This window comes from Macaca nemestrina, chromosome 8 (assembly GCF_043159975.1).
Source record: "Macaca nemestrina isolate mMacNem1 chromosome 8, mMacNem.hap1, whole genome shotgun sequence".
Lineage (NCBI taxonomy): Eukaryota > Metazoa > Chordata > Mammalia > Primates > Cercopithecidae > Macaca > Macaca nemestrina.
In genome coordinates this window covers 58619540-58640830 of record NC_092132.1, presented here as the reverse complement: position 1 = coordinate 58640830, position 21291 = coordinate 58619540, and the positions used below count along the sequence as shown (strand labels likewise).

The 21291-nt window shown below is 37.3% G+C and overlaps 1 protein-coding gene and 1 long non-coding RNA gene across 4 annotated transcripts in view; one reads left to right on the top strand and one right to left on the bottom strand.

Annotated features, from left to right (window-relative positions):
* LOC105477158 (cyclic nucleotide gated channel subunit beta 3) overlaps positions 1-21291 on the bottom strand; it is a 158976-nt gene that overhangs the window by 120675 nt on the left and 17010 nt on the right. Inside the window, exon 3 of the mRNA XM_011733534.3 lies at positions 20730-20856. Within this exon, the coding sequence (XP_011731836.2) occupies positions 20730-20856 (127 nt within the window). The remainder of the gene's footprint in view (positions 1-20729; positions 20857-21291) is intronic.
* The window catches only part of LOC105477156 (uncharacterized), a 104958-nt gene that overhangs the window by 69297 nt on the left and 14370 nt on the right, over positions 1-21291 (top strand). The gene's annotated exons all lie outside the window — the stretch shown is intronic.

Genomic DNA, 21291 nt, shown 5'->3' with positions numbered 1-21291 from the left:
ACCAACGCATGGAGTTAGTTTAAATGATGTGGATTATAGTATGACACAGACTAGGAATAGTGGGTGATGCAGAACCAGATGCTCATTTGAAGAAATCAAGACAAATTTTTTGCTGCTTCTGTTACACCTGGCTAACTTTTCACCTGGTCATTGATGAGGAAGACTTGTTAACTTCAGAACCTTCTTTACTGAGGCCCTGCACTGACAGTGAGCTAAATATGGTGATTTAATTATCTTTTCTTATATAAATTACCTGTTAATAAACAAAACACAATTCATCTCATATTGTAGTTTATATCCTTTAGTGAATCTTTTTAAAAATTATATTTATAAAGTAGGGAGTGAAGTACTTTTCCAGGTCTCGTTAAAACCCAATGTGCTGATGTAAGAAGAATAGATTGATGATTGAGTAAAGACTGCTGTACCTAAGGAGGCGAACTAGGCAAACAGCCCCTCTCTTCCCCTCAGATTAATGTCTGAACAAGACCTATTTAAGTCTACATGAACCATATGTTACATTTTCAGTTCCTTTCAAAACACATGTTGGTACGGTTTAAGCAAAACATTCATTACTTTAAAAAATACCCTCTGCTTCTAATTTTAAAAGCATGTGAGTAAATGCATTGCTCATTAGTGTGAGAAAAACACTGTATTGAGCTCCAAGTAGGTAAAAGTGCAACAGCCTTGAGAGCTCTTTCATGTGGCCACCGGTTGTATCTTAATCCTGGGGGAAGTAAAACCTTTCTCCAATTAGCTTTGCCCTGAATAGAAGGCTTGCTGTGTCCCTCAGCCTGGTACTTTTGTTACGTGGACTGATGCCTACTGAAGTCCAGACTTAAACCATTGTTTTCCTTTCATTTGAGTCTTAAATCACGTCCTAGACTCTGGAGGTGAACACTTAGGGCAATCAATCCCTGATTACAGTGCTTTCTCCAAATCTGGTTATCATATGAGTCATTAGAATAATTGCAGTTGAAACCAACAATTGTAGACAGGAAGTCAAATGCATAACTTCTACTTCTTGTACTTGTGGAATCAGTTAAAGCTTGAGGGTTCAATTTTGTTCTTGACCTCAAATAGCTTAAAAGTACATTAAATTATGAATTTTCTACGAACCATTCAAAAAGACTTGGTGGTATTTTGTGATAAAATATTATAAAATCAGACATGAAGTTTGATCAAATAAATGTATTCATGGAAGAGGCTCAGAGTTACTTAAGAGATATTAACTTGATAATATTTTACATTTAATAATTTAAGGATAAAGTCACACATTTATGGGAAGAAACATTATCTTCCCTCCAAAGTTACAAGGCTCTCAACCATCCATCCATTCATTCATACATTCATTCAGAATTTATTAATCATAGGCCTATTATATGCCAGAAAGTCTTTTAGGAATTGAGAATATAGAAATAAGCTTAACAAAGTCCTATCTTTATATTTGAAGATACCTCACTTTTTAATAAAGAGAGACAGATAATATAAACTTAAAAAATATAGAATATGTCAGGTGATGATAAATGCTATGAAGAAAAACAAAGTAAGGAAGACAAAGAGTGAAAGATACTGGTATTTTCTACAGAGTGGTCAGAAAAGGCCTCTCCCGTAAAATAACATTTGAGCAGAGACTTTGAAAGGAGTGAGGGTAGAATTATGCAGATACCTGGGGTAAGATTGTTCCAGAGTGGTTGGGTCAGAGTGAGACAATGAGAGTGGTAGGAACTGAGGTTAAGGAGGCAGTGGGGGGTTACCAGGTTGAAGGCAGATAATATGGGGCTCTGTGGACCATCATGAGGACTTCAGCTTTTACCTCGGCATGAGATAGGAAACCACTGAAGAATCTAGAGGAGAAAGGGATGATCCACCCTTCAACAGGATCATCCAGGCTACTCTGGTGAATATGGAACATACAAGGGCAAAGAGCAGAAGCTAGGTGACCAGTTAGAAGGCTACTGCAATAGCTATGTGTGAGGGAGTAGCAGTGGAGATCTGAGATATGGCAAAGTCTAGATATAACACAAAGGAATAGCCGACAGAATTTGCTTTTGGATTGGCTGTATTGTAGGAGAGAGAAAATAGGGTGGATTTTTGGGTTGAGAAAAGAGAAGAATGAAGATGCCCTACACTGAGATGGGGAAAACTGCAGGAGGAGTGGGTTTGAAAAAGGTAAGGGAAATTAAGAGTTGGTTTTGGACGCATGCATTTTGCCATGTCTGATTCCACCAAGAAGAAATTTTAACTTGGCGGTTGGTAATTCAACCCAGGGTTCTGCGCAGAAATACCAACTGAAGATACAAATTTGGGAACCATCAGGGTATCAATGTTGCTTACAGCCATGGGACTGAATAAAATCACTTACTAACAGAATCTAGGTAAAGGAGGGGTCTGAGGATTGTGCTTGTGCCCTTTCAAGTTTAGAGGTTGGGGAGGTGAAGAGGAGCCATTAACGAACGGTGAGGAAGAGTGGCCAGTGAGGGAGGGCAGCAGTCAAAGGAGTGGGCTCTGGGAAGCCGGATAAAGATAGAAGGGAGAGAGAGATCAACTTCGAATAGTTGCTGGTAGGTGGAATAAAGCAGAACTGAGCAATGGCCATCAGTATACACTTGATCTTAGCCAAAAGGCTGAGAAGCAGTAGTCATCAGAGTAGAGGGCATTATTGACCTTGGGAAAAGTGAACAGAAGCCAATAAAAGCTTTTTTCTTTAGTTTCTTTCTTTCTTTCTTTTTTCTTTTCTTTTCTTTCTTTTTTTTTTTTTTTTGAGACAGGGTCTCACTCCATCACTCAGGCTGGAGTTCAGTGGCATGATCATGGCTCACTGCAGCCTCGACCTCCTGGGCTCAAGTGATCCTCTTGCCTCAGACCTCCTAGTAGTTGGGACTGCAGGCATGTGCCACCATGCCTGAAGAATTTATTTATTTATTTTTGTAAAGATGGGATCTTGCCCTGATGCCCAGGCTAGTCTCAAACTCCTGGGCTTAAGTGATCCTCTTGCGTTGGCCAATAAATGCTTTCATAACAGTAGAAGCTGTGGAATGAAGGAATAAAACCCTGGCTGAAACAGATTCAGAAGAACATGGGAGTAGAGGAAGCGGAAAAAGTGAATATAGGTAACTGTTTCGAATAAATTTGCTGTAGTGGGGAATAGAGAAATAGGGTATGGCTGGTCACTCACGAGCAGCCCAGGGAGGCATTTTGTTGCTATTGTTTAAATGTGGAAAATGCTACACGTTTACATGTTTATGGAAATGATCCAACAAAGAGAACAAGCTAGGTGTTGTGGGAGAGAAAGGGTGCAATTGCTACAGTGGTGTCTATGACTAGGCTAGAGGGGATTAGCACACTAATAAAGGAGGTGGCCTTAGATGCAAGTATGTTAGGTTCATTCATTGTTACAGAAGTAGAAGTTGATAAACTGGGTACTGACACAGACACATGTTACATTTGCTGGTGGAAGCACATGGATTTTTTTCTTCTAATTGTACCTATTTTGTCAACTTGTCCCCTGGCTACAGTTTCCTCTAGCATAGAGTAACACAGTTGTTTCTCTATTGTCTGTCAATGTCTTACAATCCCCAGTGCTTGGCTGAGCTCAGACAGCCCTGTTTCTGTGAGCCTGCTGCCCACATAAAGGGCATTGGTGAACAGTTGCAATATGAACAGCTGCAATGAAATGAATCATTAGGCTAGGTAGAAGCAATTTACCTAGCTGATTGTTGGCACGAAAACGAGTTGCTGGACTGTTACTTGTCTCAGCAGAGTTAGGGTGAATATTTATTGCTATAGAATTATTAGACATTTAAGCTCTCAGTTTTATGTTTTACTGCATTGTACCACAAACTGTCCTGATACTGTGGGATGCTGGAAAAGTAACAACAAAAAAAATGAAAACATTACCTTTCATATAAAGGAAGAATGATCAAGACATTTTATGGCTAATGAAAACAGCCATATTTGAAAAAAAAATTCCTATGTTTAAAACAAGAACAATATTTAAAGCTAAAACTATACTCAAAAAATTTCCATCAGAAATTAAAAAATTTTGTATATGTTTTCACTTTGTGATTCCTCTTCTAGGAATCTACTAGAATAAAGCACATAATGTTTTATTCACAATGTGATTACCTTCAACTGTATGTATTAAGTGCCAGACCCTGTGCTAAACAGTTGAGATAAAATGGTCAGTCCCTCTGGGAATTGCCTCACTCTGGCAAATGAGTTAACCCGCATACCTTGGTTTGCTAACTCAAAAGTCTCTTCCTTCCTTGTAAAGGAAGGAGACAGTATGGGGGTTTCTTGTAAACTGCCATTCTCCACCCTGGCCGCCACAGATTAGCTTACTTTTAGGTGGCTTGTAAATGATTTTCTCAACTTATCTACATAGTATTTACGCTGCTTCTTGAAAATCTGTGCACTGTAAATCAATGTACTACTTTTACTATTTCCCATGCCTGAAGTTATCTCCCACTAGGTGGAAATCTGTTTTCTTTTTCAAATGACTCAAATTTTTTGTCTGCTATTGCCACCAGGTAGGGAGATATCCCCCACTCTCCACCCCCATCTCTACTCTTTTCCTCTCACCTTGTTCTTGTCTCCTGCTAATTGCCAGTCCTAGGCAGAGCAATCATTTTCCTCCTCCCAAGAGGATGAAGATCTTAAGAAACACAGTAGTCATCCATTTATTCTCTCACCATGGGGAGCTTCCATTTTACTTGTTAGCCAGCTCTTCCAGCCATCATCAACCAATTAACTTGCAAATAGAATCAACTAGACCTCTTTTCTAATTGATTCATATTTGGACTACTACGAATGAATTAAAGAGGTTGGCTACAAAAACATTCTATTACCATGGAAGACTGCTTGTTAAATACTGTTGGACAAAAAAATACCTAAGATACAAACATCTACAAAAATTATAGTATAAAACAAAACCCTAATAAAAGCAACACTTATAAAAATAAGCTGGAAGGAAATGCAATAAAGTTAATTAAAATATAAAAATGATTCTTCATCTAGTTTTGATTCTTTCTTCCATAACTGCTTTATATTGGAAACAACATTAATGAATGTTTTTCCTGTTGACCACATGCCAGATTTTATAATGAAATTACATGGTTTGACAATGAACTTGTTTAGAACATTCTTTCAAGGCAGAAATGGTAAACTGGTGACCTATAGCTGTGTTTTGTTGGATCTATCATTTGAAAGAATTGTAACTTATTTTGGTAGTATTGCAAAATATGTATTTCTAGATATTGGAGGTTTTTTTTAATAAAGAAGATGATATGGTATCACTAGGCCCCCTTTTCCATATGGCAACCCTCAGCTATATGGGTTCTTTGCAAAAGGAAGGACTTCTTAAGGTGCACTTAAGTTCACCTCCGCTTCTCTTTTCTACCTCCTGTCTCTTTTGTTATCAGGTTAACTCTGTTGTTTTAATATCCCCAATGTGCTTTATTCATGGATTTTTGCCTGCCTGCATCATAGAAATGAGATTGTTCACTCTTGTAATTTTCAAAAGCTTTCAATCAACCAACCAGTCAATCATCACATGGGTCTCCTCACTTTGCTAAGAACACAAGAAGACCCATTTTTTGAAAGTCTTAATTAAAGTGCCATAAAACAATATAGGAATTGTCAAATTTCCTTCTTTCTATGCCAAAAGAAAGGAAGGAGACTCAGGAGTTCTGTCAGCTCTGGTTTTCTATAGCAATAGGCAACCGAGCTGTCATCTCTCCATGATAAATAGTGAAGCAATTTTTGATAGGACCACAAACTGCCTGTAGGCTGGTTCCTCTCTCAGGGCCACTACACACACTCATAAAATGTTTGTCTTTTGTCTGCTGACTCATGTCCAACCACCTACCTGTAAAGCACTCTTGCCGTTTCTGATCCTGGCCTGCTTCATCTTGGTACATCTAGTTTTTGGCAGCATTATTAATGACTTTTAAGAATAGAAAGCACAGATGGAAGCTCTAGCAGGTAGTTCACCACTCTATAGATATATAAGACATGTAATACATAGTATATAAATATTATATATAATATATACTTTTATATGTACTATGAGTAATTACTTTTTTTGAGGTAAGGCCAGACTTTCAGATTGTACTTGTTTTGAGTACCAGGATCACTGTTTTACTTCTGGGATTACCTGACATATTGGTTACTTTAGGCTATTGGTTAAAGTATACTATGTTTCTGATATTGAAGTTTGAAAAAAGAAAAATGAAATTGTGGTAGTAACATATGAAGGATATCAAGTTAATTAAATCATTAGCAATTTTAAAGTACCTTAATAGCAAAACAAAATTTAAATATGTTATCAATCCCAAAATAAACTTATCAGTCATCGGAGAAAGTAGCAATGAGCATTTTCATATCTGGGTATTTTGCTGATTCTTTCTTTTTTATTTTGGTTGTGATTTGTTTTGTAATGCAAAGTCTTTTTTTATTTTTTAGGTAGTAAAATTTATTAAGCTTTCTTTTAATTGCTTCTGAATTTTGAACTTTAGGACATAATGTACATTTCTAGGCTGTAGAAGAATTAGCATTTTTCCTCTAGTATTTGTATAGTTTTATTATTTTACATTTAAATCTCTGGTTCATTGGGAATTTATTCTGGTGTGTGGCACAAGGGACAAATTCAAATTTAGATTTTTCCATATGGCTACTTAGTTACTCTAGCACTACGTACTTAAATCCACCTTTTTCCTACAGATTTTAGATGTTAACCTTAATATACTATATTTTTATGTGCAATTAGATCTATTTCTGTATTTTCTATTCTGTTCTATGGTTTGAGTCATGTGCCACTACCACACTTTTTCAATTATAGAAGTTTAAATAGGTTGTAATATCTGGTAGGAATAATATTACATCTATTAGTTTTATTTTTCAGGGTTTTCCTGGCTAACTTTTTTTTAGATGAGGTCTTGCTGTGTCGCCCAGGCTGGCCTTGAACTCCTCTGCTCCGGCAATTCTCCCTCTACAGACTCCCAAGTAGCTAGGATTACAGGCATGTGATACTGCACCTGTCTTTCTGGCTATTTTTGCTCATCTGTTTTTTTTTCAAATGAACTTTATAACCAACTTAACTAGTTTAAAAAAAAAAAAAGAAAAAAAAAGGAGAGAGGAAAAAACTCCTGAAACAGAAAGGCAAAAACAAATACCTGACAGTATATTTATTATTCCTCAAGTTCGATGTTCATTATTTTCATTGTTGTATTTCCAGTTTCCCTTTGATTTATGTTTTGACCTCGGAGTTACTTAAAGGTGTTTTAAATTTTAACTAATGGAGATGTTTTCTAAATTTTAGTTTTATAAAATTAACCTCTAACTTTATTGCATAGTGGTTAGAGAATATATTCAATATGATGGGCAATCTTTAAAATTTGCTGAGACCTACTTTATGTTCTAGAAAAATGGTTCTCTAGCCTCGATTTACATTAGAATCACCTGCGAAGCTTTATGATCTGCTCATGCCTAGAACCCATTCCAGACCAATTAAATCAGTATTGCTGGGGATAGAACTCAAGCATTTGCACTTTTAAAGAGTTCCTAGGAGATTTTACAGTGCACTTTGGGCATGGTATATAGTCAACTTTTATATATACTCTATGTAAACTTGAAACAACTGTGTTCTTTAGGAACTAGCTACTGTGATATTCAAATATACTGTATCCTAAATGAATTTTTAAATCCTTGATCCATTCATAAATGAAGATAAATATTTTAAAATCATCCACCCTAAGAGTGTGGAATTACCAATTTCATTTTGTAATTGACAGAATTGCATGCTCTCTCTGTCATCTCTGATCTTATAATATTAAAACCGTGAAAGTTTAGTATTTGGAGGTTAAAAATTCTGTTTTAATCTCGTATTTTTCAAAGATATTTAACATGCACGTTTACTTAAAAAATTCTAAAATTAATCAATCTTAATTTTTTTGAATGTCAGTCACTCCTCTTTAGAAGAGATATTTTAATTCTTTCACACTTAAAAAAATATACTTCATTGTTTAGAGCAGCTTTAGGTTTACAGCAAAATTAAGTTGAAGGTATACAGATTTCTCACATACCTTTGACTCCACACTTGCATAAACTTCCCCATTGTCAACATCCCCCAAGAGAATGGTACATTTGTGACAATTGATAAACCTGCACTGACATATCATTATCACTCAAATTCCATAGTTTACATTACGGTCCACTCTTGGTGGTGAACATTCTGTGAGTTAGGACAAATTTATAATGACATGTATCCATCATCTTAGTGTCACACTGAGTTGTTTCACTGCCCTAAAACCCTCTATTTTTTGCCTATTTGTCTTCCTAACCCCCCAGTCCCAGGCAACCACTGTTTTTTCTTCTTTTTTGTCTTCACAGTTTTGCCTTCTCCAGAATAGCTGTGATCATAGAGTGTGTACAGTGTGTAGCCTTTTCAGATTGGCTTCTTTTTCTTTTGAGATGGAGTCTCACTCTGTCACCCAGGCTGGAGTGTGGTGGTGCAATCTCAGCTCATTGCAACCTCTGCCTCCTGGGTTCAAGTGATTCTAGTATTTTAAATTATATTCACCCCAAATAATATTCTACATATAGTTTGCCATATTGCTAGAAATATGTTAGCAATAATGATTAAAAATGAATTGACAGGGATTGTGGAGAAGATGGGAGATAGGAGGCAGGACAAGTTTGTAGCTCCTCCTAGGACGGACAGAACAGCATGTGGAGACTCACATCATGATCTTTTGCACCAAGAACTGCCACAGGAACATATCAGGAAAGCTGAGAGAATCCACAGACCCTTGAAGGACATCTCAGGGAGATGCCGAAAAACTGAGTCTGTTGCTTTCTCAACGAGGAGACTAGTGGTCTGGGCGAGTTCTCAGTCCTGGTCACCGGCTGCCTGGAAATAGACTCAGTGCTATTGGTGGGGCACTGTGGGAGTGAGAACGGCCTTTAGGACTGCAGGCTGTGTGGGAGCAGGGTGAGGCCTGTGACTGCTTTCCCCCTCTTCCCTGGCCACATGTATGACTTAGCAGAGGCAGCCATAATCCCCCTGGAAATATAACTCCTTTGGCCTGGGAACCACACTCCCATCCCCTACAACAGCCACAGCAAACCCCACCCGAGGCAAGTCTGAGCTCAGACACACCTACCCCTACCCCTACCTGGTGGTCTTTCTTTACCCACTCCGTTCACTGAAGACAAAAGACGTAATCTCTTGGGAGCTCTATGGCCCTGCCCACCACCTAAAAAACCTGAATACTTAACCAGGCAACCCTAGGGCAAGTTTACATCCTCCCCATACCCTATAGTACTGCAGCTGATGTGCTCTTGAAAGCACCACCTCCTGACTGGAGGCCAACCAACACAAAATTGGCACAACTGAAAAAAATACAACCAAGGACCCACACAGAGTCCGCTTCACTCCCCTGCTACCTCCACTGGAGCAGGTGCTGGTATCCATGGCTGAGAGACCTGAAGAAGGATCACATCACAGGACTCTTTTCAGACACTCCCTAGTACCAGCCTGAAGTCCTGTAAGTCCACTGGGTGGCCAGACCCAGAAGGGCAAAAACAATCACAGCAGTTCAACTCTCAAGAAGCCCCACCCCTAGGGAAAGGGAGCAATCACCACATCATGCGAGTACCCCATGGTACAAAGTAATCTGGCAGCCCTTGGGTCCCAGATCTTCCATCTGAAATAGTCTACCCAAATGAAATGCAACCAGAAAAGATCACACCAGCTCACCAGCAATGGAGCTAAACCAAGATGAAATCTGAATTGCCAGGAAATAAATTAAGAAGGTTGCATATTAAGCTAATCAAGGAGGCACCAGAGAAAGGTGAAATCCAACTTAAAGAAAGAAAAAAACATGATATAGGATATAAAAGGAAAAATAATCGGTGAAATAGATAACATAAAGATAACACATATTTTAAAAAATCACAACTTCTGAAAATCAAGGACATAGCTAGAGAAAAGCAAAATACACTAGAAAGTCTCAGCAATAGAATCGAACAAGCAGGAGAAAGAACTTCAGAGCTCAAAGACAAGGCTTTCAAATTAACCCTTCTGACAAAGGAAAAATAATACAAAAATGAACACTGCCTCCAAGAAGTCTGAGACTATGTTAAGCATCCACACCAAAGAATAATTGGTGTTCCTCGGGAAGAAGAGAAATCTGAAAGCTTGGAGAACACACTTGAGGGAATACTTCCACACGTTTCCTGAACACATTGAGGTCAGGAAAACTTCCCTGGCCTTGCTAGAGATCTCGACGTCCAAATACAAGAAGGTCAAAGAACACCTGGGAAATTCATCACAAAAAGATCATCCCCTAGCATATAGTCATCAGTTAATCTAAAGTCGAGATGAAGGAAAAAATCTTAAGAGCTCTGCGGCAAAAACATCGAGTTACTTATAAAGGAAAACCTATTAGAGTAACAGTAGATTTCTCAGCAGGAACGCTTCAAGTTAGAAGGGATTGGAATCCAATTTTTAGCCTCCTTAAACAAAACAATTAGCAGCCAAAAATTTGTATCCAGTGAAACTAAGCATCATGAAAGAAGGAAAGAGGCAGTCTTTTCCAGACAAACAAATGCTGAGGGAATTTGCCACTACCAAGCCAGTACTAAAAGAACTGCTAAAAGGGGCTCTAAATTTTGAAATAAAACCTCAAAATACACCAAAATAGAACCTCCTTAAAGCATAAATCTCATAGGGTCTATATAACAATAACAATAAAAAAAGCCAATGTATTCAGGCAACAAATAGCATGATGAATGGAATAGTACCTCACATCTCAATACTAACATTGAATGTAAATGGCCCAAATGCTCCACTTAAAATATACAGAATGGCAGAATGGATAAAAATTCACCAACAAAGTGTCTGGTATCTTGAGGAGACTCACTTAACACATAAGGACTCACGTAAACTTAAGGTAAAGGAATGGAAAAAGATATTCCAGCAAATGGACACCAAAAGTGAGCAGTAATAGCTATTCTTGTATCAGACAAAACAAACTAAAGCAACAGCAGTTAAAAAAGACAAAGAGGGGCATTATATAATGGTAAAAGGACTAGTCCAAGAGGAGAATATCACAATCATAAATATATATGCACCTAACACTGGAGCTCCTACATTTATAAAAAAATTACTACTAGACCTAAGAAATGAGATAGACAGCAACACAATAATAGTGGGGGACTTTAGACTGGGCATGGTGGCTCATGCCTGTAATCCCAGCACTTTGAGAGGCCAAGGCAGGTGGATCACTTGAGGTCAGGAGTTTGAGACCAGCTTGGCCAATATAGTGAAACTTCATCTCTACTAAAAATACCAAAAATTAGCCAGGTATGGTGGCATGTGCCTGTAATCCCAGCTGCTGTGGAAACTGAGGCTGGAGAATTTTTTGAACCCGGGAGGTGGAGGTTGCCATGAGCCAAAATTGTGCAACTGTACTCCAGTTGCTCTGTCTCAAAAAAAAAAAAAAAAATAGTGGGGGACTTTAATACTCCACTGACAGAACTAGACAGGTCATCAAGACAGAAAACCAACAAAGAAGCAATGCAGTTAAACTATACCCTACAACAAATAGACCTAATAGATATTTATAGAACATTCTACCCAATAACTGCAGAATATACATTCTATTTATCAGCACCTGGAACATTCTTCAAGATAGACCATATGATAGACCACATAACAAGTCTCAGTAAGTTTAAGAAAATTGAAATTATATTAAGTACTCTCTCAGACCACAGTGGAATAAAATTGGAAATCAACTCCAAAAGGAATCCTTTAAACCATGCAAACACATGAAAATTAAATAACCTGTTCCTGAATGATCATTGGGTCAACAATGAAATCAAGACGAAAATTTAAAAAATTCTTTGAACTGAATGATAATAGTGATACAACCTATCAAAATCCCTGGGATACAGCAAAAGTGTTGCAAAGAGGAACATTCATAGCATTAAAGGCATACATCAAAAAGTCAGAAAGAGAACAAAATGATGATCTAAGGTCACACCTCATGGACCTGGAGAAACAAGAAAAAACCAACTCCAAACCCAGCAGAAAAAATAAATAGCCATGATCAGAACAGAACTAAATGAACTTGAAACAAACAAACAAACAAACAAACAAATACAAAAGAGATGACACAAAAAGCTGGTTCTTTGAAAAGATAAATAAAATCGATAGAACATTAGTGAGATGAACCAAGAAAAGATAAGAGAAAATTCAAATAAGCTCAGTTAGAAATAAAACAGGAGATATTACTACTGATACCACAGAAATACAAAAGGTTGTTCAAAGCTGCTATGAACACCTTTACAAACATAAACTAGAAAACTTAGAGAAGATGGATAAATTCCTGGAAATATACAACCCTCCTAGATTAAACCAGGAAGAAATAGAAACTCCGAATAGACCGATAACAAGCAGTGAGATTGAAATGGTAATTTTAAAAATTGCCAACAAAAAAAGTCCAGGATCTGATGGATTTACAGCTGAACCCTATCAGACATTCAAAGAAGAGTTGGTACCAATCCTATTGACACTATTCTACAGGACAGAGATAAAGGGAATTGTCCTTAAATCATTCTATGAAGCCAATAACACTCTAACACCCAAACCAGGGAAGGACATAACAACAACAACAAAAACTACAGATCAATATCCCTGATGAACACATATGCAAAAATCCTTAACAAAATACTAGCTAAAAAAACCTAACAGCATATCAAAAAGATAATCCACCATGATCAAATGGGATTTATACCAGGGATGCAGGGATGGTTTTTCATTCATAAGTCAATAAATGTGATACATCACACAACAGGATTAAAAACAAAATTACATGATCATCTCAGTAGATGCAGAAAAACCATTTGACAAAATTCAGAATCGCTTTATGATTAAAACCCTCAGCAAAACTGGCATAGAAGGTACATACCTTAAGGTAATAAAAGCCATCTATGATAAACCCACTGCCAACATTATGATAAATGGGGAAAAGTTGAAAGCATTCCCCTTGAGAAGTGGAACAAGATAAAAATGTTGACTTTCACCACTTCTATTTAACATGGTACTGAAAGTCCTAGCCAGAGCAATCAGACAAGAGAAAGAAATCAAGGGCATCCAAATCAGTAAAGAGGAAGTCAGACTGTCACTATTTGCTGATCATATAATCTTATATGAAGAAAATCCTAAAGACTCACCCATAAAGCTCCTAGAACTGGAAAATGAATTAAGCAAAGTTTCAGGATACAAAATTAATGTACACAAATCAGTAGCTCTGCTATATACCAACAGTGACCAGGCTGAGAATCAAATCAAGAACTGAATCCCCTTCACAGTAGCTGCAAAAAGTAAAATAAAATACTTAGGAATATACTTAATAAGGAGGTGAAAGACCTCTACATGGAAAACTACAAAACACTGCTGAAAGAAATCACAAACAACACAAACATGGAAACACATCCCATTGTGTAAATGACCACACTGCCAAAAGCAATCTACAAATTCAATGTGATTCCTGTCAAAAATACCACCATCATTCTTCACAGAACTAGAAAAAACAATTCTAAAATTCATATGGAACCAAAAAAGAGCCCGCATAGCAAAAGCAAGACTAAACAAAAGAAACAAATCTGGAGGCATCACATTACCCAACTTCAAGCTATGCTATAAGATCATAGTCACCAAAACAGCATGGTATTGGTATAAAAATAGGCATATAGACCAATTGGACTGAATAAAGAACCCAGAAATGAAGTCAAATACTTACAGCCAACTGATCTTTGACAAAGCAAACAAAAATGTAAAGTGGGGAAAGGACACCCTTTTCAACAAATGGTGCTGGGATAATTGGCAAGCTACATGTAGAAGAATGAAACTGGATCCTGATCTCTCACCTTATACAAAGATCAACTCAAGATGGATCAAAGACTGAAATCTAAGAGCTGAAACCATAAAAATTCTAGATGATAACATCAGAAAAACCCTTCTAGACATTGGCCTAGGAAAATACTTCATGACCAAGAACCCAAAAGCAAATGCAACAAAACCAAAGATAAATAGGCGGGACTTATTAAACTAAAAAGCTTTTGCACAGCAAAATAAATAATCAGCAGAGGTAACAGATAACCCACAGAGTGGGAGAAAATCTTCACAATCTATATATCTGACAAAGGACTAATATCCAGAATCTACAAGGAACTCAAGCAAATCAGCAAGAAAACACAAACAAACAAAACCCTGAAACAATCCAATTAAAAAGTGGGCTAAGGACATGAATAGACAATTCTCAAAAGAAGATATACAAATGGCCAACAAGCATACGGAAAAATTCTCAACATCACTAATTATCAGGGAAATGTAAATCAAAACCACAATGCAATACCACCTCACTCCTTCCATAATGGCCGTAATCAAAAAATGAAAAAAATAATAGATGTTGGCATGGGTGTGGTGAAAAAGGAACACTTACACTGTTGGTGGGAATGTAAACTAGTACAACCACTGTGGAAAACAGTTTGGAGATTCCTTAAAGAACTAAAAGTAGATCTACCATTTGATCCAATAATCCCACTACTAGGTATCTAACCAGAGGAAAATAAGTCATTATAGGACAAAGGTACTTGCACATACATGTTTATAGTAGCACAGTTTGCTATTGCAAAAATATGCAACCAACCCAGATGCTCATCAATCAAGTGAATAAAGTGTGATATGTATCACACTTTACATATATATATTCCATGGTATATATATATGTGTGTGATTCCTGTCACACACATATGTGATTCCTGTCAAAAAAAACATATATATACACACACACACTTACACTGTTGGTGGGAATGTAAACTAGTACAACCACTGTGGAAAACAGTTTGGAGATTCCTTGAAGAACTAAAAGTAGATCTACCATTTGATCCAGCAATCCCACTACTAGGTATCTACCCAGATACCTAGTATATATAAAAAAAACATATATATACACACACGCATATACATACACACACACACACATACACGCACACCATGGAATACTACTCAGCCATGAAAAGGAACAAAATAATGGCATTTGCAGCAATGTGGATGGAATTGTAGAGTAAAATAATAATAATAATAATAATAATAATAATAATAATAATAATTTTTTGAGACAGAGTCTTGCTCTGTTGCCCAGGCTGAAGTGCAGTGGCATGATCTCGGCTCACTGCAACCTCCATCTCCTGCGTTCAAGTGATTCTCATGCCTCAGCCTCCTGAGTAGCTGGGATTAGAGATGCAAGCCACCAGCCCAGCTAATTTTTGTAGTTTTAGTAGAGACGGAGTTTCACCATGTTGGCCAGGTTGGTCTCAAACTGCTGACTTCAAGTGATCCACCTGCCTTGGCCTCCCAAAGACCAATCTCCACTGGGATTACAGGCGTGAGCCACCACATCTGGTCAGAATTGGAGACTATTATTTGAAGTGAAGTGACTCAGGAATGAAAAACCAAACATCGTACATTCTCACTTATAAGTGGGAGCTAAGTATTCTCATGCAGAAGCATAAGAATGATACAATGGACTTTGGGGACTGTGGGAAAAGAGTGGAAGGGGGTGAAGGATAAAAGTTTACACATTGGGTACAGTGTACACTGTTCAGAATGATCTCAGAAATCATCACTAAAGGACTAATTCATGTAACCAAACACCACTGTTTTCCAAAAACCTATTGAAATAAAAAATAAATAAAAAATGATTTGATGATCTGTTGTTTAAAGTGTTTGCAATGTTTAATTATAAAAGTATTGCTTACTATAGAGGAAAATTTCAATATGGGGCTAAAAGTAATAGTGCATTATTTTTATTATGCATCCCACAAAACTGGCAAGTGTGTAGCTGGTTTCCTTTTTTTAAAAAAATGCTTATAAATTATTGAAGTGTAGATTGCTTTTTATTTTTGTAAACTTGACAACTGACATTCCTTTTCTATTTCAACTATAAAGTCACATATGGATTTTTAAGCATCTTTACTGCAGTGACTCTTGCTTTTTCTAGCTACAAGACAATAAACGTCAGTGTTTATGAGTGGTGATAAGATTCTGAATTCTATTCTGCTCTCATTGTTCCTGCTGTGAAATGATTGCCTATTTTAAAACCACCCAAATAGAGACTGATTGCTATTATGAACAAAGAAGACTATTCATAGAAATAACCTTCCTTCTCAGTATTATGAGTAACAATGGCGATAAAAAGCCATATACTATAGTGTAAAAGTCAGTCTTGCAGCACACCCTAGTCACAGGCACTGAACGTTTCATTCACTTGCTTGTTCATCATTTAACCACTTAACCTATAAGCCATTCAACTCTGTCTCCTTTTTCAGACGTAGCTATTTGACATTTCCAGGCAAAACACATCTTCTTTTGCTTGCTATTCATTAGTGTCCATCAAAATGTATTTTTATATTAAAAAATAAGACTGGACTGAGATAAAGTGCCAGAAATAAGCTGTTTTTCTTGGTAATGGACAAATGGCATCAGTGGAACTTCACAGGGGTGAACCCTGTGTCTTTCAGAAGCTAAGTGTTTCATTTGACAAGATAACGAATTGTTTGCTTTTGGGGGTGAAGAGTGGGACCAATACAGTTTCAATTCCTTTATGTACATAATGGAGATGGTGTGATGATTAATATTATGTGTCAACTTGACTGAGCCACAATGTGCCCAGATATTTTGTCGATCATTATTCTGGGTGTGTCTTTGAGGATATTTTGGATGATATTAACATTTGAATCAGTAGACTGAGCAAAGCAGATTGGTTTCCCTAATTTGGGTAAACCTCATTCAGTTAGTTGAAAGCCTACATAGAGCAAAGAAGCTGACTCTCCTGAGAGAAAGAGGGCACTCCTGCCTGATTGTTTAAGCTTGGACATTGGTCTTTTTCTGACTTCAGACTCAAACTGAAACATTGTTTCCTTTTGGGTCTTATGTTTGCTGGCTCTTTGAACTGGAACTTACACCATTGGCTCTTCTGGTCCTCAGGCTTTCAGACTTGTACTAGAACTATATCATTGGCTCTCCTGGGTCTCTAGCTTACTGACTGCGTATCTTGGGACACTCAGCCTCCATAATCGCATGAGTCAGTTCCTTATAATAAATTTATTTCCCTATATGTGCATACATCCTGTTGGTTCTATATTTCTGGAGAACCCTAACTGATACAGATGGTAATCTCTGTGTCTCTGCTCCTCTAGATGTTCACTTCTGCCCATCTTCCCAACAGGGCAGAAACTAAGGGTGTAATCAATAATATCACACTGTACTTCTCACACACTGACACCAAAATCCACACTATCCCTTCTCCCCAGTACCTATTGATCAGTCCAGACATAATAATCCCTATTCAGCTCAAGGCTTACATGAGAAGATAAAGTAATTGCACTTACAATAAGAAAACTTCTTTTAAATTTTCCAAATTTAAAAAATCGAGGTGAGAACAGGTCACTCACACAGCATCTATACTGAGTTCCTGTAATCAATCAAATACTTAATTTTTTTCTAGGAGAAAGAGCTTTTCAAACCTGACCTTGCCCAAGGTTAAAGATGCTGATATTTAACAACTGAAAATACAAAGGTGATCTTTTACTCATCAAAAGCATTATGAAGTAATAATTTCAATAATTATTTTATCATTGATATTTTATTATAATGTATAAAAACTCTGTCTCTAGAAGTCTAGATATGGTAACTGTTGTTGCCCATAAGATCAGAACAGAAAACTTTGGTCAGTTCTACATGGTATTGAACTTTAAGATTCCCATTAATTTTAGTCAAAGGTGATACTGGAGCTTATAATGCCCCTTTCAAGTTGTTCCTTCAGTGCAGCTGAAGGATTTCACCCAATCCTGAGAAAACATGTGAACAACCATCTAATGACAAAGCAAGAACTTCAAGCTAACTTGGGTCTACTCAGTTTGTTAATACTTCTCAAACCACTTTGCTATCTACATTGTAGCCAGGAAGACATTAAAAAGTGTTCTGACAAGATCATGTCCTTTGCAGCAACATGGATGGAGCTTGAGGCCATTATCCTAAGTGAACTAACACAGGTACAGAAAACCAGACACCACATGTTCTCACTTACAAATGGGAGCTAAACATTGAGCACACAAGGGCATATTGAAGGAAACAATAGACACCAGAGCCTACTTGAGGATAGAGGGAGGGAGGAGGCTGAGGGTCAAAAACTACCTATTGCGTACTGTGCTTATTACCTGGCTGATGAAATAATATATACATCAAACCCTTGCAACAAGCAATTTATCTATAGTATCAACCTGTGTGTGTACCCATGAAACTAAAGTAACACTTAAAAAAAAAGTCTTCTGGATTTAACAGTTTTGCCATCTCATGGTAGTGATAGTGATGAAAAGCCGTGTTAGATGAGAAGTAAGGAATTGAGAGCTTTACAGCCTCATGTTTTTTTCTCATTATCTTTGCTATCTGCTACTGATTATTCTTGCTTTTGTCGAGAATTCTGAGCAGAAAGGAATGGGAAGACTTCGAAAGCCATTTGTGTCTTGCTGTCTCCTCCTGAAGATGCTGTACAGTTTTGAAAATCTAGAAGTTCAAGCAAATCCAGTATGTTTGGATCAATCATTTCATTTGTTAAATATTTACTGAATATTTACCATGCGCCAGACATCGATGTGGGTATTGGGGATACTAATCATCAACAAAAACAGACATGGCCCCTGCCATCATGAAGCACACAATTTAGAGGATGAGACTGATGGATTTTTCTGGCAGATAATCATATAAAATGCATCAGCAATAAATGCTGTGAAAGAGATCTTTTAATAGGGGCACATGGCCTAGTTAGGAAGGCCAGGGAAAGCCTTACAAAGGAAGTAATGGTCATGCTGTTATCTGACGAATGAATAGAAGTTAATTAGGTGATCAGGGGAGGAAAGAATAGAACAAGCAGAGGAAGTAGTATGTGCAAAAGTCTGCGACAGGAGGGAACATGACAAATACAAGAGACTGAAATAGAACAGGTGCGACTGGAGCAGAGAGTTGGGAAGGTTGTGCGTTGGGAGAGGAGAAAGTAAAAACAGGTGAGAGACAGACCAGGCAGGGCCTTAGAGGTCATGTCAAGAAGTTTTGTGTTTTTGAGCTATGCTAATTTACCCCTGGGTAACTGAAAGGTTTCCACTTCCGCATTTCAGAAGAGTATAAAAAATACTAGGAAGGAATGAAGATTAAGAAGAATTTATCCCCCAAATTGTTAGTTATGGCTTCAACTTCAGTCCTTTGAAAATCTATCAATTGCCATGGGTTATTATAAAAAATAAACATATTGAAATTAATGCTAGAAAGGGAGATTAGTTTGGAAGGCTAGGAGTGTATTGGTATGAGGAAGGTGAAAGTTCTCTTTGGGAATTCAAATCTTTTGTGGTCTAATATTAGGAGAGCTGACTCTATTACTATAGGCAAATGAATTAACCTTTCAGTATCTTGGTTGCTTATCTGTTGAGTGAAGATAATGATGATCCACTAATAGGACTGAAAATCATCCTGTAAACAACAACAGTTATAGATAAAATATAAATAATTAGTTGTTCTGTTGTTAGATTCCAGTTCTTCCCTCAGAGTTTAAACATCTCTCTGCCAAAATACTATGTCAACTTTTATTTTTGTCAAATAACATTGTGTTTATGTGCACACGTGTGTATGCGTGTGCGTGTGTGTGGTAGAGTGAGCTTGTGTTTATTTTCATATAGCCAAATTTGTATTTATCGAAAAGGCATTCTCTCTTTCTGATGCCAAGTGTTCATTCAGCAATTCTCCGGGTCCCAGATAATCACGATGACTCCTACTGACAGCAGATGGTTTAACACAGTAGAGGCACTGCTAAGAGAGAAGGCGGGGTGGGGTGGAGTGGAATGGACGAATAGGTACTTTTAACTTCTTTATAAGTGACAACTCTTTTTGTCTATTAAATAAGAATATGCTTTTATTGTTTCATAAACATATTACAATTATATCAACTATAGTTAAGCCATTTAAGCTGGATCAGCGGGTGTGTAATACCATGCCAAGGAGTGGCAAAAGGAAGGACCTCCCTGTTGGGATTTATTGCAGATTTACTGATTCACATTTCAATTGTCATCTCTTTTGTAGTATTTCCAATAATCTTATGGGAAGTACTTGTAAAGCTGTGTTCCTTCAGTGGCATAAAGATGTTCCAGTTCTGTAATTATTCCTAGTTAGTGTGTCACACTTTCTTTAGTGGATGAAAGGAAATAATAATTAATCTTTTGAAACTATAAAATATTCACAGAATTAGAATAGCTATTTATGTGTGAGCTTGGAAAATTTTCATCATTTCTTTTTAAAATTCATGCCTAGTAAATATATAGGCTGTTTCCATAATGACACAATGACTCATATATGTAACAGAAATGTTTTTGTTCTGATTTGGCCTATAGCCAAATGGCTGCCTAGAGATATTGGTTAGTGGCCATGCCTGGCCAGTGAGGTACGATGAAGTGCACAGAACCAGCCTTTTAGTTCTGACACAGTTTTCTTGTGTTATGTGACTATTGAATTTTTTCTGCCCTTATATTCAACTAAAGGGGAGAGTGGATATTTGAGCTCTTTAGGGCAGGCTGAGCGATAGCTCTAACATGTGTTGTGAGCTTTATTAAATGCTCACCTGTTTGGACCTTCTTTCTCGGGGTCCATCTCCTTCTGCTCTGGCACTGTTCCGGTTGGTTCTGCTGCAGTTTGAGGGTCAGGGTTTGTGGTCAGATCTCCAGAGGAATTTTTCTTGGAGAGTTTGTCTATGAAAAAAAATTCACATAGACAGAAGAATGTACACCACTCTTGACCCAGTTATATTTGACAACATGAACTACAAAGATGTTCCTTGTGTTTTAGAATAGTCTTCTCAAGAACACCTCCCCTGAGATTTCTGCTAAACAAAGTAGGACTTTATGCAGGAAGAATTAACCTGTAGACACCTTCAGGCCAATGAAAAAATATAGTTATGTGCTATTTAATGACAGAGATATATTCTGAAAAATGCATTGTTAGGTGACTTAGTCATTGTGCAAGCATCATAGAGTGTACTTATACAAATCCTGATGTTACAGCCTACCACACACCAAGGCTATACAGTATACCCTATTGATCCTAGGCTACAAACCTGTGCAGCATGTTACTGTAATAAATACTGTAAACCATTCTAACACAATGGTCAGTCTGTGAATGTAAAC